The 16516-nt window shown below is 50.1% G+C and overlaps 8 protein-coding genes across 8 annotated transcripts; 4 read left to right on the plus strand and 4 right to left on the minus strand.

Annotated features, from left to right (window-relative positions):
• Positions 1-1667: 1667 nt before the first annotated feature.
• On the plus strand, positions 1668-4524 carry N7455_000938 (putative voltage-gated chloride channel (ClcA); the record flags this gene model as incomplete). Its single annotated transcript, XM_040959743.2, has 3 exons — positions 1668-3860; positions 3917-4309; positions 4366-4524. The coding sequence occupies 3 exons, from the start codon at positions 1668-1670 to the stop codon at positions 4522-4524; spliced, it is 2745 nt and encodes a 914-aa protein (XP_040809784.1).
• Positions 4525-4805: 281 nt separating this feature from the next.
• N7455_000939 (dihydrofolate reductase) lies at positions 4806-5642 on the minus strand (the record flags this gene model as incomplete). Its single annotated transcript, XM_040959729.2, has 1 exon — positions 4806-5642. The coding sequence occupies one exon, from the start codon at positions 5640-5642 to the stop codon at positions 4806-4808; it is 837 nt and encodes a 278-aa protein (XP_040809853.1).
• A 438-nt stretch (positions 5643-6080) lies between these two features.
• On the minus strand, positions 6081-6788 carry N7455_000940 (RNA polymerase II mediator complex head subunit MED22; the record flags this gene model as incomplete). Its single annotated transcript, XM_040959718.2, has 3 exons — positions 6081-6347; positions 6464-6603; positions 6677-6788. The coding sequence occupies 3 exons, from the start codon at positions 6786-6788 to the stop codon at positions 6081-6083; spliced, it is 519 nt and encodes a 172-aa protein (XP_040809819.2).
• A 127-nt stretch (positions 6789-6915) lies between these two features.
• N7455_000941 (uncharacterized protein) lies at positions 6916-7575 on the plus strand (the record flags this gene model as incomplete). Its single annotated transcript, XM_065603905.1, has 2 exons — positions 6916-7292; positions 7320-7575. 2 exons carry the CDS (start codon positions 6916-6918, stop codon positions 7573-7575), a joined length of 633 nt encoding a protein of 210 aa, XP_065462396.1.
• Positions 7576-10062: 2487 nt separating this feature from the next.
• On the plus strand, positions 10063-11712 carry N7455_000942 (uncharacterized protein; the record flags this gene model as incomplete). The annotated part of the gene is made up of 1 exon (XM_040959708.2): positions 10063-11712. The coding sequence occupies one exon, from the start codon at positions 10063-10065 to the stop codon at positions 11710-11712; it is 1650 nt and encodes a 549-aa protein (XP_040809805.2).
• A 552-nt stretch (positions 11713-12264) lies between these two features.
• On the plus strand, positions 12265-13419 carry N7455_000943 (uncharacterized protein; the record flags this gene model as incomplete). Its single annotated transcript, XM_040959762.2, has 1 exon — positions 12265-13419. One exon carries the CDS (start codon positions 12265-12267, stop codon positions 13417-13419), a length of 1155 nt encoding a protein of 384 aa, XP_040809789.2.
• Positions 13420-13512: 93 nt separating this feature from the next.
• On the minus strand, positions 13513-14307 carry N7455_000944 (uncharacterized protein; the record flags this gene model as incomplete). Its single annotated transcript, XM_040959774.2, has 4 exons — positions 13513-14029; positions 14086-14139; positions 14213-14228; positions 14277-14307. The coding sequence occupies 4 exons, from the start codon at positions 14305-14307 to the stop codon at positions 13513-13515; spliced, it is 618 nt and encodes a 205-aa protein (XP_040809818.2).
• Positions 14308-14567: 260 nt separating this feature from the next.
• N7455_000945 (bifunctional hydroxyethylthiazole kinase/thiamine-phosphate diphosphorylase) lies at positions 14568-16450 on the minus strand (the record flags this gene model as incomplete). The annotated part of the gene is made up of 7 exons (XM_040959742.2): positions 14568-14822; positions 14878-14978; positions 15033-15409; positions 15465-15872; positions 15929-16064; positions 16122-16298; positions 16351-16450. 7 exons carry the CDS (start codon positions 16448-16450, stop codon positions 14568-14570), a joined length of 1554 nt encoding a protein of 517 aa, XP_040809806.2.
• Positions 16451-16516: the final 66 nt, after the last annotated feature.

A 16516-nucleotide genomic window follows, 5' to 3' on the forward strand; every position in this document is an offset into this window, starting at 1 on the left:
AACATAGCATCGCTGTCTAGAAAAGCCGTTTGATGCTCAGCTTTGGTCCACTTTTTAGCATACTTCCTCCGTATGGGGGAGTAGCTTCGGGGCTACGAAGCTCTAGGTCTTATGTGGCTTTGAGCAGCACACGGGCATGTTGTTGTACTTAAATATACACTTTGTATATGGAGTTATATCGCGAACTCGACCCATAAAACAAGCTTTGGGGCTTCCTACTTATTTTATAGTAATTTCAACTCTAGAAGAATACGTTAGGAACCTCTTAAGATACTTAAACGCCTAGCCACCTAAGACCATCTAAAGGAAGTTCGCTACGAAACCCTATTTTGAATCAACCGGCTTGTCGAGAAGAAATCAACAAAGCACCGAGCAAATAATAATTCAATACGCTGGGCTGACGTATATTCACTCCATATCTATGAATACCACAATTGTAAGATCGTCCTAGCCCGTGACTACCACTCCGCCGCGTGGACACTTGACTGGGCCTTGATTAATTTGTAGTTACTACCTCGGACATTGTAGGTTCCAAAATCTATGATCACAATTTTATCATCATTGATTAGATGAGACTGGCCGTGGAATTTGCTCCTAAGTCTTGAGGCTTATACATGCCCAAAAGTAGATCTCGGGACTCGGGTCAGGACCTCAAGTTAGGCCCGTGCTAGAGGGGATATTTATATATACGAAAGAGGCTAACGCTGTTTAACCTATTTGTTCGAGTCACACACCCGGCCCCTCACACGGTGGCGTAGGCATCATAAACCATGCCAAGAGATCAGCGTCGCATGGTGATCGGATTGGACAGTGTCTGGCACAAGGATCCCTTCAGCCGGGGCGATACACACCCAAAATGGAAATCTCAAGAATGTTAAACATTCTAATCGAGTTTGGTACCCCAAGGAGATGATTCCAGGGTTATAACACAGATGGTCTTCAGTGCTCTCGGTGTTACGAGTACCTAGGTACGGGCAGGTATACTTATGTCCTGCCCGACTATTTAGACAGAAGAGTATGCCCCTTATACTATCAAGGATGGAAATTTTGACCCGAGCGCAGGATGATCAAGATGAACAAGGTTTCTGCGATAAAGTGGCGGCTGCATCATGTCGAATCGCGAATGTACATTCCACACATCGTTGAATCATTGCAGCGATACCCCCGGACGCTTTGTTTCGGGGTGTTGATCGTCGGAAAAACGCGGGGATGATCAGAGGGGAATGCCACATTGGAAATAAACCATCGAATCATCAGCATAAAATGCTGGGCATTGAACATTCAAGTTACAAAGTAAATAGATTAAAGACAGACAAAATGTCTCTAGTGGCTGGTGGGTCAGCATTGGACTTTCACCTGACGCGTCCCCGCCGTTAAGTCGATCATCTGTGATGGTCACCTCATCTTAAGACCCGGACCCTCTTTTCTCACCGTCATCTCTGTTTCTTTGTGTTTTTGTTTTTGTTTTCATCTTTTCGAAGAACATAGCTCTGGGAAGAGAGATATGTTACGCAGTAAGTCAAGTTCCTTGATCTCTTTGTTCCTGTGAGCTCTGTTCACCGTGTTTACGTCTGATGTGGATCACCTCGCATATCTCCAAATGCTGCCAAAACTAACATCTCCCAGCCCCACTGCATATAATTGAAGCATAAAGGCTTCTCGGCGACATGCCTCGGTCCCTTCCAAAGTCCACGCCTACCTTGCGCGAGCAAGAAGACACCGAAAACACACGCAGTGCCCAAACTGCTCCCCCTTCACCGAATGCCTACAGACGATCTCAAAGCTACCTCTCCGAAACGCATACTGAATACCAGTCCCTTGATGCGCCCTTAGAGATCACAGAAACAACCAGCCTCCTCGGGCCTAGTCAAGACATCCGGCGACGAGCTCCGCGACGATCTTACACCAGCACTTCCGGAGTGTCGGGTACCGCTCCCGAATCGTTGAGACATCTCCTGGCGGCGGGCAGCCTGCGCCGAACGCGAAACCATAGCCGTGCCAACTCTACGGGAAGGCGATTCAGTCGACGGGGAAGTATAGACGGCAATAGCAGACCCGCTAGCATTCCTCCGTCCACGAAAGACAACCTTACTGCCTCTTCATTTTTGGACGAACGGACTTGGTATGATCAGTTCACTTCTACCGATTGGGTGCATGACAGCATAGCCGATGGAGCACGACTTCGTCTACTCCGCCAGCGGAAGGATGTGCGAGGCCGATTGCTGGCGGCCTTCGACGGCGCGCAAGGATGGATCTTGGTCGCGCTTATTGGGTGCATCACGGCCTCCATAGCTTACTTCGTCGATGTCACTGAAGGATCGGTCTTTGATCTGAAAGAAGGCTTTTGCACGACTCGGGCTTTCCGCAATCGACGGACCTGCTGTGAAGGGGTGGCTGGCTGTGATGCATGGCGGCCCTGGTCCAGAATCTTCTCGCCATCGGATACAGAAAGCCAGTGGGTTGACTTCGTCATGTTCGTCTTTTGGGTTGTGACGTTGGCCCTCATATCGTGTGCATTGACTCTGCTTACAAAAACTGTCGTTCCTTCGTCCATTTCTCTTGCTACGCTTGATGAAAACCTGGCCGCCGACTCCCGCGGTACAAAATCTGGAAATGGGCTCGGTGCCTCGGCTTCTCCTCTTTCGGAGACAGAGACGAGCCCAGTGCATGGAACTCTGCCTAATCTTCCGTCTCGTCCAGCCATGATCTACTACTCTGCTGCTGGCAGTGGAGTGGCAGAAGTCAAAGTCATTAACAGTGGTTTTGTTCTCCATGGATACATGGGACTGAAGACGCTGGTCATTAAGACTATTGGTTTGATCTTTAGTGTTTCGTCTGGTTTGAGTCTGGGCAAAGAAGGCCCCTATGTTCATATTGCCACCTGCGTAGGCAATATCTGCTGTCGTCTGTTCGCCAAGTACAACCAAAATGACGGAAAGCGACGAGAGGTTTTGAGTGCTAGTGCCGCTAGTGGTGTTGCTGTTGCCTTTGGTGCTCCGATTGGCGGTGTCCTCTTCAGCTTGGAAGAAGTCAGCTATTATTTCCCACCCAAGACCCTTTTCCGGACGTTCTTTTGTTGTATTGCAGCCACGTTGTCCCTCAAGTTCCTAAACCCCTATGGAACAGGTAAGATCGTCCTATTTGAAGTCCGGTACCTTTCCGACTGGCAGATCTTCGAGATTTTCATTTTCATCCTTCTCGGTATTATGGGAGGCGCCGCTGGTGCGCTCTTCATCAAAGCCTCGAGCCTGTGGGCACGATCATTCCGTCGCATTCCAGCCATCAAGCGTTGGCCAATGCTTGAAGTTTTCCTTGTTGCGCTGGTTACGGGCATTATCAGCTTCTGGAATCGGTATACGAAGCTTCCTGTTACCGAACTTCTATTTGAGCTAGCTTCTCCTTGTGAATCAGATGTGGAAAGTACGGGCCTGTGTCCTCGCACAGACGGTATCCTTGAAATCGTCCAGTACCTTCTGGTGGCGTTTGTGATCAAGAGTTTCCTGACCATTATTACGTTCGGTATCAAAGTGCCTGCGGGCATCTATGTGCCGTCCATGGTTGTTGGCGGCTTGATGGGGCGGATTGTTGGACATTTGATCCAGTATTGGGCTCTCAGACATCCCACCTTTTTCTTATTCGACTCTTGCCCTGCCGTTGCTGGGATTGAGTCATGCGTGACTCCAGGAGTCTACGCATTGATTGCCGCTGGAGCGACCATGTGTGGCGTGACGCGACTGTCAGTCACTTTGCCTGTGATCTTGTTCGAATTGACAGGAAGTCTCAACCACGTGCTTCCGTTTTCCCTGTCGGTGCTCTGCGCTAAGTGGACTGCGGATGCCATTGAACCTCGCAGTATTTATGTAAGTCTTGCCCTCCGCTTGGCAATCCAAAATGACATTATACTAATTGAAATCAGGACCTCTTGACCGACATGAACTCCTACCCCTTCCTTGATAGCAAACTCCAACCTACCACTGACGCCGAGTTGGGAGACATAGTCCGGCCAGTGCGGAAGAATCGCATCATCGATATCTCTGTGTCGCCATTCGTACCAGCCACGGATCTCCGCTTGAAACTGGAACATCTGCTCATGGCAGGCGAGCTGGACAGCGGACTTCCCATTCTACGGAACGATGTTTTAGCCGGTCTGATCCCAGCACCAGATCTCGAGTACGCACTAGATACCCTCCGCGACGAGGAAGATAATGCCGTATGTCTGATGGCTATGGATACTTCCAGAGCCGTCTATGACAGCGATAACGAGGACGAGGATGTGATCCAGGTGGATTTCAATCGATTTATTGACCCTGTAAGCTTGGTTACCCTTCTTAATCTCTTGGCCCATACTAATGTGTTTATTCATAGGCTCCGATTGCTCTTGATATCCATTCCCCTATCGATTTGGTCTACCAATGCTTCGCCAAGCTCGGTCTTCGTTACCTCTGCGTTACTCAAGACGGGAAATATGCCGGCCTGGTTCACAAGAAAGCCTTCGTGAAATTCATGAAGGAGAACAGCGACTAGGCCGTGAACATTGGTCGACCATTTCGCTCTTTTCCATTTGCATTTTTTCCGGCGTTGCCGAGGCATTCTGATTCAATTGTTTGCATAGCCTTGCATATCCTCTCATTTCATATCTATTTATTCTGTCGGCTCATTCAACCAACATTGGCACTGTGTATAGTTTTATTGTACATATTTCTGTTATGTTTTGGTTTGATCTGGGCAGACGCGCGCGAAGTACGCATCTTTGAACATATTTTACTAGTGAATTATCCACAGAGAGGTCCATATCCTACCCATGTCTAAGTCAATTTTTCAAATCCAACCATCTGAACCTCAACATCCCCATCTCCTTTCCACTCCCCGTCAACCTCCTCGCCAACCCACTCTGTAACCTCCCCAGGGCTAACAACCCGCCACCCATTCTTCTCATGCAGCCCATCCAACGGGAAGAACGTATCACACTCAAACGAAGCAGGCGCATCCACAGCCCCCTTCCGCACCACATTCGTCATAACAACCCTAACAGGCCGACCGCCCAACTCCTCGGCACCCATATTCAACGTAGCATTATAAATCTCCGCGCCACCAATAACAAAAATCTTGCCAAGCGTCCCCTGCGCCCCATACACAGAGTCCAACTGCTCCAACGCCGCGCCCAGACTCGGCGTAACAATCGCATCCGTCATCGGGTCCACCGGCGGAGCCGGAACAACTTCATTTGGCGGGTTCAAAGCCTCCTTTTCCGCACTCGTAGCCTGTGCCTGAGCAGCCTTCGCCGCAATCTTTCTTTTCATATTCCCCAATTCCGTAGCTACGCTCTCGCGAACAGAACCGGATGTGTCGCGCGTGATCACAACGTTAATTCGCTTCGCGAGCGGGCGCAGCGAGGCCGGCACGGAGTCGTATGTCTTGCGGCCCATGATGATTGCGTTTGTCTTGCCTGGGCTCGGTGGGCGGGATGTCACGCGAGCGAAGAATGACATGTCTGTCTTTATGCGGGGCCATGGGAGCGTGCCGTTTAGACCGATGCCTAGGCGCGTGATTTCGTCTTTTGTGGTTGTCGACGCGGTGCGGATTGGGGTCGTTGCCACGATTAGGGTGAGGGAGGGGAGGGGGTGAGAATTGTGAGGTGGCATTTTGGTTTGCGAGGTGATTGCCGTTTGCAATTCGAGGTAACTGGTGTAATGCTTGGTTTGTGAGGATGTTGAATGGTGGAGTTGAGGTTCGCGTCGCGGGCACAATTCCGATAACGATTTCTGCTTATCGCCCCGCACTATACAGTTACATGTGGGCTTGACATGTGTCAATTTTCGTGAACTAGTTAGCAGGGTATTCATGTCATGGTCGATCCAATGTCAATATGGATAATGGTACGCTGTTGCTATAGTCTAACTCAGGGAGAAAGGTAGCAAAGTAATCGTAAACAATGGTTTTGGATTCAATATCACGAAAACTAAATGCGCCGTAACACCGGTCGAACGCCAGACTTAAGGAAACAAGTGGGTATCACGCGCGAAACAGCTTCAATGGCCAACGAACAAGATGCCTCCAAGGATATCGTTGGGATATCACCGTTACTTCTCGGATTGCTCAGGCTTCTCGGACTGCTCAGTATCCTTCGACTCCTGAGAGTCCTCTGACTTCCCAGAGCTTCCGGGCTCTTCCAACGATGGCATCAGCAATCCTCCGTCGAGGGCCTTCTGGATAGCCTCCACATCCTCCTCCAGCTTCTCACGACGCTTGACGTCACGTTCGTCTTCGCCGAGGGTATCGAGCTTGCCGAAGAGCCAAAGCTCTTTCATGAGGCGGTGCAGGGCGAGCAGGTCCTCTGCAGCACGAATCTAAGGTAGCAGAGTGTCAGTCTCGCGCTTTGGTGTGGATTTGGAAGCTCAATTGCATCCTTCTTGGGAAGGGTAGAGGTAGTCGGGTGAGACTGGGGCGGCGCATGTCAACATACCAAAGCAGTGGATTCGACATCGATTTGGAAAGCTTCCACAGCAGCATCAACGTGACTGGTGCCGTCAAACTTGTTGGCAGCAATGGCGACGATGTTCTCGAACCGCTGCAGCAGCTGCGAGATATCATAGTCGACGCGATCTACCGCAATACATAGTCAGTCAAAGGGAATGGAGTGAAGTTGAAGCTGAAGTCGCTCAAATTTAGCACGTACCAAGCAACTCCTTGGCAGTTGGACGAGAATCCATGGTTGGAGCTTTCTTTTTATTGTCTTCAGACGATGATGAGGGTGTATCGGAAGGAGGATAATCCGAATCGAGATCCATGTTGATTGCCGATAAGAATAATTGTGGGGCAGGGGAACTCGGGTAGATACGGGGACAGAAGCCGGTATAACCCGAAGTCAACATTATATAGTTCCCACGGGCTGTCACATGGCGACCTGGCCACGCGATGACCCTCTGCATCGACAGCACCTCCGTCATATGGTGCGTTCGCGGGAACGCCTCTGACTCGTCCCAGTGGGCATTCCTCCGCTGCCACGAGGCCATGAACTCCCACGATATTAGCATAGGGATACAAAGCAACGAGGAAGCTGATCGCCTTGCCGACGAAGGGGCTCGCTCGGAGCCCTTGACAGAGGGCCACGAGGCGCGACCCACTGTCAGCGGAATCCGCTCAATTTTCCGTAAGCTACGGAAGTCGGCGCGCCAGGCATGGTGGGACAGCGTCTCGCCAAAGCTCTCTAGATGGTACAGGCAGTTGGCGGACCCCGAGTATGAGGTCAAGCCACTGCTACACCTCGACCTTCCTAGAGCCGCCCTCCAAAGGTAGCTTGCCATCCGATCGTCGCATAGCGACTTCGACTGGTACCACCGACGCTTCAATCATATCGACGCCAAGCTAACCTACTCCTGCGGCCGTAATAAGAGCCCTAAACATATTGCGCTTTACCGAAAGACGAAAAGCCGGTTCTCCAACTGGCCAGACAGACCCGCATTGATGCCGTCTGGTAAGACGGCGGCGATACGATACCTTACCGGCATCTCGCCGGCGGACTTCGCCCTCCTGATACAGCTGACGGAATTCTACTCCGTCATCTGCACCAGTTAACAGGGCACGCCTAAACCCCCTCTCCCCACTTCCTCCTACGTCTTGTCATACTCCCCCCACAATGCTGCTCACTGCGAGCCAGCCTCGACACGGTGCCTAGGCACTACACATCGGCGGGATTCCCTCCATGAAACAAACATCGACCTGCAGAATTCCACACGTCGGGAAGGAGAGCAGTTGACAGGGCCCTTAAGGCCCGCTATTGCTGCTAGAGCTGCCATCTGCGGTCATACATTATGTACATAATCCCATAGCGTGGCACGCCCACATATCCCTAGGGAGGTCCAGGAGGACAGGCTTCGCCTGCCCCTTCAACGGGCGTTAAATACCACCACCACCACCACATGGCGACCTGACTCTTCCCTAACGGGAAAGTTCCAACAAGCCATCATCTTTCCATATTTTTCTCTTCTGTCTCCCATCCCTCGTCTTCCAAGTTGAAAAGGCCCGCTGAGGCAGGCCATGTGAATAGTATATGTGGAAGTGTCTGCATACCTAAAAAAGAGCTCTGAGGCCTCAAAGCGAAGAAAGCCATTGGACATTTCTACCCTCGACGACATAGATGGCGAGCTCTTCACCGCACTTCTCGCAAAAAGATACTTAGCCGCAATTCATCCGCAGCCGGCTTATTGACTTGTTATAGAACTCGGCCACCGGCCACATTATACACGGGGAATAGAATAGCCTGTAAGCCCTCGAGCGATCTAATCGGATGTATTGCTCGTCTATATGACGAGCATATATAGCCGCATATTAAGTAGAGTGGGATCCCAATTTTCCTAATAGTGAAGCCTCACTACTATAGACGGTCTTCAAGCAGGTATATCACAAAGCCCCGGTTCGGATTTAAGCATTTATACCATGGGTCTTGGCTATGCGTGTGACACAAGTATGAATTGCACAGCAAACAATCTCATCCTGTTTGCGCAGCTGGCTATCCACAACTGTACCATTTGCAAGACCAATGAGGCATTATGAAAAGTGTATGATAATAAAATAATCTACTGGGGAGATTTGAGGTGAGAGTGAAAGAAACTAATTGGTAAGGAGAAGAGATAAATGAAATGGAAGGGTATAAAGACAGCTAGTCCACCCATGGACGTTTTTAAGTCTGTCAGGTAGCATGGAAGAATGTTACGGCCTACTAATCCATCAGATAACCTTATATATGTGACCGGTGATACTGAATGTGGTTGCCAAATGGATATGATATTATTGAGTATTGACTCATAGACCTAAGGTGCTGCAGGCTGCGTCACAGAAAAACGGTGAAATTCAGTCAGCAAATAGTATATAGCAAGTTATGAATCTTACTCGATGTAACGGCACGAATCTTTGCATTGGTATTCTTATATATTCAAATCGGATGAAGACCGTACACTCTGTATATCAATCTTTCGGCAATACAGGAGGGTAGCGGCGTGGTATGAACTGAGACAGCATGGCATTAACCGCGGAGTGCTTGTTGTAGATGCAATGTTAAATCTAGTAGTATATCACCAAGCTTTTAAAAAAGTCTCATCTTCAATCAACCATCCACTTCTGACTTCTTCCACACAGTAGACTTCTAACATAAACATTAGGGTCATTTTCTTTGCCAAAGTGTGTCATGGTAGTGTGAAAATGGTAACAGAGATGAAAGTCAGATGACATCGGCGCAGCCAGCCACATACATCCTAGTGTATAGAGGTAGATGCAGGTATGTATAGGTTATGGAGTAGTGGAGTCAATGGAAGTAACCTTGGAAGGTCTAGCCCTACGTCAGTCGGGCCTATGATCGTCCTTTTTGACCTCCACCATTCTCTCCGCCTTGTACTCTCCGCCTTTTACTCTCCGCCCTATCCTACCATGCGTCACCGCCTACCACAGTGACAATGGCTTCGGTCCAAACTACGCGGCTCAATCACAATAATAATAATCCTTTCATCCCGGTGCTAGATTTGCTACCTAAAGGCCTTTTCCTTCGTGTCTTTATCATCCTTCCAAGGCCTCCATAACGGCAATATTGTGTTACTCTGCTCTCCATTTTGCTTGACTTCGCTTGCACTTCGACGGTTAAATCATCCGTAACGCAACTTGTGCGTGGCGCATCACATACTCTACGCGACTGAAAACTTCGTCACGTCTTTCTGTGAAATTGAAGTTGTCTGCAAATCACCTAAAATCCAACAAGAAGCCCTCGTTACAATACCGATCATCTTGGGACGCCCGAGCATTTCCTTCATCTGTGCCAATACCACCGTCTATTTACCCTGAACTCACTGCTGGATGTTCAGATAAGGTCTCCGGATACTTGACCTTCAAAGACAGGGTGGACGGCCGGTGGGCCGTCTCACAGATCAAAGGCGGAAGGGGATATTGGAGAAAAGGTGTCGAATTCAAGTGCCGCCTTTCGCGCCCCTGCTCTTAGGGCGGACTATTCCAACTACCCCGCGTCAATTTGTTTACTTTCTTTTTTCCCCTTGAATTAAAAACACTAGACTGGCAATGGATGCGCAGTATCCCTTTGCTTCCCGTGACGATATTTGGCGTGTCTTTGACGAGTTGAAGGAGCTCCACATTGCCCAGTACGAGCAAGGAGAACGGCTTGCGCAACTGGAGCGTCGCCGAGACGACGATGCGCGGCTGAGGAGTCCTTGGTGTCCTGTCTCGCCATTTCCGCATTCAGTTGGGGCAATCGCTCCAGGTAGTCCACCTCTGCCGTCCAGCATCAGTTCGCCACTTACCAAGACATCCCTTCCAGACCCCCCTTTCCACTCCCCCCCGGATGCTTTCAAAGGATTCGATCAAGCTCACCATTCCGCAATGAATAGTTCTGCGGTGGGGTTTGACGGCGAGGACGAGCCTAGACGCGGTGCGTCGCGCGCCAACAGCGTCCGTTTTGATGAAAGTGCTATCCACGGAAACGCCCAGGCTAGCCGTTCCAGCAACGACCTTCCTCTGCGGACCGGCAGCGGTTTGAGTACCCACCCGCTTCTTGAGCGCACGTTTTCTCACCAATCCGATGGACGATTGAGCTCGTCTGGTCACTCACTCCATTCCGCTCGGACTAATAGCCTGCGCCTGAACACCACTCGGCTGCTTGGCGCTACACCTATCGAATCCCCTTTGATTCCCCCTCCTGGACTCTTCTTGCTGGGACCGGTCCCGTCCATCATTCGGTGCTGGTTGACTGATAATTTCACTAATGGCTCTCTCCTCTACGCAGCCGTTTGCTCCGGCTCTTACGTCTCAACTTTGGGTCTCTCCATGATCCGCAATCTTGGGATGGATAACATGATCGTTCGTGATTGTGATATACAATACATCAAGCTCCCGCTATATCTCCCCGAAGCACTGATTCACCCATCTTCGTCGCGCCCCGGAACCCCTACTCACCAAGTTCCCGCACTGACTATCCGCTTTGTGGTTCGCGAGACAGAAGTCAGCGATAATTCGATTCAAATCATCATCGGGAGTGATGTGATGCGTGCGCACAATGCTGATATTTTGTTCTCGCAAGATAAGCTGATCATGGTGGACGACGACCACAACCGTGTGTCTGTCCCCCTTGTGCGTCCCGAGAAGGACTCCGTCTTCAAATCTCTTTGCACTTCTCCTGGTACTCCCAATTCTGGCGACATACTAGGACCTCCTAGTCACGCGAATCCATCCGTTGGTATCATTGGCCGGCCGGCCAATGTTCAGCAAAAGCCGGCCTCTGCGTCCCCATCGACTCGTCTGCCTGGCAGCGAGAACAGCGATTATGACAAGTCCAATCTACAGAACGTCCAGCCTCATGCTCACATTTCAGCTGAAACCCGTCCACCCGCTGCCAACCCAGCGACCTCTGAGCCTAATAAGGCCGAGGATATGCCTTCTTGGGGCGGCCCATGGCGCCGCGATGCTAAGAAACCCACTAGCACTACCAAAAAACCGGCCGATAAGCGCGAGATGAAAGTCTTCCGCACCGGAAAATCTGCGAGTCATGCGAACTCCACAACTTCAGCTTCGGCCCCTAGCAGTGCTACCACTGAACAGGCCGACAAGTCGTCTCTGCCGCTTACTCCTTCTACCCAGCATGGTACGCCGAATCCCGTGGGTGGTGCATCGGCGTTTGGATGGCTTAACCATCCCCACCACAACACCCCGTCCTAGATGAAACAGACTAGGACTTGGCTTTTATTTTTGATTACACCCGGATCTGAAATGATCTCGGGTTTCACGGCATGATACGGAAAAGTTGTGATTCCTCAGGAATCAGAGAAAAGTGATAATGAGATCAGGCGCTGGGTTCCAAGGCTGCCGACAGCCACTTTTTCTTTTTTAGCTTGTAGTATTGTCGGAAGTGATGGCAACGGACAGGGCCTACTAAAAAAAAAAAAACAAACAAAAAAAAAAAACCAATGTTATGATTCCCACTAGATTTCCATGGCCAATGCCAATATCCACTATCAACTAGGATTCCATCCGTGCCCGGGTCCACATTAGTAATCAATCGAGCCCCCGGAGCCTGGAGCCCTAGAGGCTGAGTAGGCTAGAGCCTCCCTCGAGGGCTGGAGCCTGGAGTGCAAAATTTATTACAAAAAAAAGGCTTATGCTAGCGTCTGTCTGGCAAGATTACCATCGTGATATTATTCCTCGGCCTTTGTTTCAATTTCACTATCAAATTTGCTAGAGTTGATCCTGATCCAGAAAGAGCAAAGAATCATGGCACGTCTGTTGGATCTTCCAGCTGAAGTGATTCTCCTCATTGTTGACTACCTACAAACGGGCACTAAGCAGGTATCACTGCTATTCCATCAACTTGGGGATGCTCACCGCTACGCGATCGAGCAGGATCCTTCACCAATCGTCAAAGACCTTCATTCTTTCCTGCTTGCTACCTATCGCCTGAATGGTCTTATGCTACGGCCACTGTTCTATCGTAATATATTTGTCCGCAGATATAGTCGTCACGGAGAGCCGGTTCCACTACAACAGCTAAACCGCAGTCTTGAGAAAGACCCAAGTCTCCAGGAGCATATCATCTCAGCGATCCTTCCATGTGGTGACTCGATTTATGATCTCGATCGATTCTTTTGGTTCCCCAATATCCAAGCTCTTACTATTCACAAGTTCAGCGATTGGGAGCCATTGGAATTTGAAAACAACTCACATATTGGCACTTCACCCGTCGAATCTCTAAAGCTGATTGATTGCGGGGCGCACGAAGAAGCTCTAGCCGCTGTATTAAGCTGGCCGGCAGCTTTGAAGACCCTTCACTACGACGCCGACCAAGGCGAATGGGAGGGACATTATGGGGACGAGCCAGCTAAAAGCTGGACATGTGCTGCTTTTGTGCGCGCACTGCAATCTCAAAAGACAACATTGACAGAACTGACAATGACACGACCACCGCTTGAACATGAAGGGCTGGGGGATGGACCTCGCATTGATCTGAGCGAGTTCACGTCCCTTAAAACTCTACGCATTTACCACGTCTTCCTTTGCGGATGGGATGATCCGCATGGGGTCTGGAAATGCTTACCTCGCAGTCTGGAGGTGTTGGAGATCTGGTACGACGATACAGACCTCACTCAATTCTACTTTTGGGAGAGTGATCCGTATGATCCTTCCATTCTTGATCTGATCCAGCATAAGAGGACGCATCTTCCGAATTTACACACAGTGATCATCCACTCATTTGAAACATTCCTTGATCGCGGAATAGACGAGCTTTTAGTATTGGCACAATGGGAAGTGCCTTCTTCGCTCGCGCTTGCAGCTGAATCTGCCGATGTAAAGCTGGATATGTGGATGGGATACCGGAATCCTCCGGATTTTGAGAGAAACGATGTTTTCGAGTCGCTGAAAATCAGTTAGACAAAACAGTCTACATATGATGTAGCCATATATCACATTGCATTCTCTCCTATATCCTCTAGTATAGAAAGTCAAGCACCAAGTCTGATCAAATCAAATCTTGGAAAAAACCCCCAAAGCCCCCTTCGTACTCTCCTTCGTCTCCTTAACAAGCCCACTAACAGCCCGGAATGCCTCATGCGAAGCGTCACCGAGAATCTCAAAAAGCGCACTTTCACTACTCGTAACAACAGCTCCAGCATCCCTCAATCTAGCAAGCGCAACACCCCTCTCCTCGGGATTGATACTGCTAACGCCATCAACGAGGATGTAAACTCGGTGGCCGCGCTCGAGGAGATCGAGCGTCGTCTGCGTCACGCAGATGTGCGTCTCGAGTCCAACAATTATAACGTCAAGGGGCGTCGAGCCTGGCGCTGGGAGTAGCTTCTCAATCTCCGGGGTTATCATTGAGAAGAGGGTTTTGTCTACGTCGGCTCGGATGTGTGGGCCGTTGAGGTGTTGTTGGAGTTCTGGTACGGTGTTGCCGAGTTTGGCGCGGTTTTGGGTTGTTATGAACACGGGGATTTGGAGGGTTGAGGCTGCGCGGAGCATTTTTTCTGTTGTTGAGACGCTATTTCGTTGGTTGGCTTTTTGGTTCCTATTATTTTGGGGATATGGGGTTCGTACAGTTTGAGGAATTCGTAGATTCCAGTGCGGAATTTGTCTTGGATGTCGCAGATGCTGTGGGAGGATGGGCGGTTAGTTCTGGTCTTGAGGATATCTTTGCTCTTTCGATATTGAGTGTTCTGCATACAAGAGTGCGGGATTGCCTGGTTTGATGTTAGTGGCTTGCATTGTGTGAATCGTGGGTTTCTTACGAATTCGAGATGCGCGCGTGAGAGTAGCCATGATTGCGACAGTTACGTAGTTTGTATGTGAGATTCTGGTAGGATGTAGATATAAAAGAACCTTGGAAGTTGAAGAAAAGAGGAATTGGCGGGGGAACGCGGGGAATCGGAGAAGTCGGAGATGCGGGGAAGCAGCCGAGGGAAGATGGTCTGGTATACTTCATATGCGCTGGTCTTGGATGTTTTATTGTAGCCTTCAATCAATGCTGGTAAAACTTTTGCATTGTTATATACATATCGCTCGTCTACTAATCTAGGTATCTATAGCTTCACCTCATGCACCTTGGCCCGGCCGGCAAACCAGCTGTCATCACCTTTTGCCGCCGCTGTGCGGATAGCGTAAAGCTCGTCGACGAATGCCGGGACGAAGCTGCCTGGGCCGCGAACATACTCTTTGGCCGCTGCGTTCTCCGCTGCGATCTCGTACATGAGAATTCCAGACAGCACTGCGAGGAGCCTATCAGAGCGGTGGGCAGCCAAGAAGCAGCCGGAGATTGTACCGATAGCACAGCCAGTCTGTAAATACATGTTAGCCGTGTACCAGAAAGAGGGACTGGGAGAGGTTGCGTACCCCGGTCACTTGGCCCAAGTATGGGTGACCATTCTCAACGGCAATGACCCGCTCGCCATCGCTGAGGTAGTCTGTTGCTCCGGTCAATAGCACAACGTTGCCTATGTAAAGTTAGAAGACAATACTCATAGATATATATTCTCAAGTGTACGTACGCTCCCTGCGAGCTAGGTCCCGAGCCAAGGTGGCTTTTTGATTGCCATCAAGGGTACTCGGTCCACTGTCGACACCACGCTGCTGAACAGCACTGCTACCCCAAGCTTGGCGAATCTCGCCCTCGTTACCCTTAATCAGATCAAAGTAACCACCGGCCATAAGCTGAGTCACTGCGTTGCGGCGAATGTGTGTCGCAGCCGCACCGACTGGGTCGTAGACCACTGGGTTGCCACGCTCATTGTATGCCTTGATGGCTTTTAGGTAATTTGGAACACTCTCGCTAGTCAATGTACCCATGTTGATCAGAAGGGCGCCATCAAATTTGCACAAGTCCGTGGCTTCATCGCCGTACGGAGACATGATGGGAGATGCGCCACTATAGAATGGTTAGCATGGGAAATGGCTCGGCTAGATACAATAAATATACTGACATAGAAAGGGCAACGTTGGCCACGAAGTTCGACACAACGAAATTGATCATGTTGTGTACGAGGGGGTGCACCTCTACCATCTTACGGATGATTTGGGGCACCTCATTCAACAAGACCTCGGCCTCGTTAGCACGAGGAGGACTGGAAGCCTGCGCAAACCGAGGAGGGTTTCGGATGAGCTCGGCGAATTGTTCGGCAGATGCTTTGGGGTCATCGGCTGCCACGATGGCACTGACAATGGCCACTCCATCCAGTGCTTTCTTTGGTGACTGAGACTGATAGAGCACTCGTTGCACGTTGGAGTGGTTGATGCCGCCGATGGAAACAGTGCCGATCGCGGAATCCTTGATGGCATCTAGGATGACTTGAGTACCTGCCGTCCCGATGACTGACTTGGTATTGGTTTTTCTATGAGTTGTTAGTGCTAGTTGCTGGATGGTGGTATACTAGACATGCGTGCTTACGTGGGGGTGGCAAACATGGTACCAATTCCGATATAGTCGGCACCATCTGCGGCAGCCTTTTGAGCCTCCTCGACTGAGGATGTACTGATACCAATAATGGCATTCTCGGGAAGAAGCTTCTTTGCTTCCGTGAAGTCTATATCCCACATTAGTACATATTTATATATATATTTGTAGAATCGTAGCAACGAACTCATGTCATCTTGACCTAGATGCACGCCCTCGGCACCAATGGCAAGAGCCACATCGACCCGGTCATTGATCAGAAGAGGCACATTGTATTTCTTGGTTACCTGGTGTAGTTTCCGAGCAGTTTCCACCAGGAGACCAGTGTCGTTGGTTTTGTCTCGGTATTGCACCACCGTCACGCCTGCAGCGGGGGTTAGTTGGATAATTGATAGGAAGACTGGAGTACCACTCACCTCCTTGCAAGGCACTTTCTACTACAGTGCATAAATCTCGCCCCTTGAGAATCGCCGGGGTCGAATCCGTGACCAGATAGAGCGACAGATCTACGGGCATGATGTCTGGGCACTGGGCCGGAGAAATGTGGGGAGTTTCGGAGTAATAGATCCGGGGTCGTTTTGA

The sequence above is a fragment of the Penicillium solitum genome (genome assembly GCF_028829755.1).
Source record: "Penicillium solitum strain IBT 25940 chromosome Unknown utg000001l_segment0_segment0, whole genome shotgun sequence".
NCBI lineage: Eukaryota > Fungi > Ascomycota > Eurotiomycetes > Eurotiales > Aspergillaceae > Penicillium > Penicillium solitum.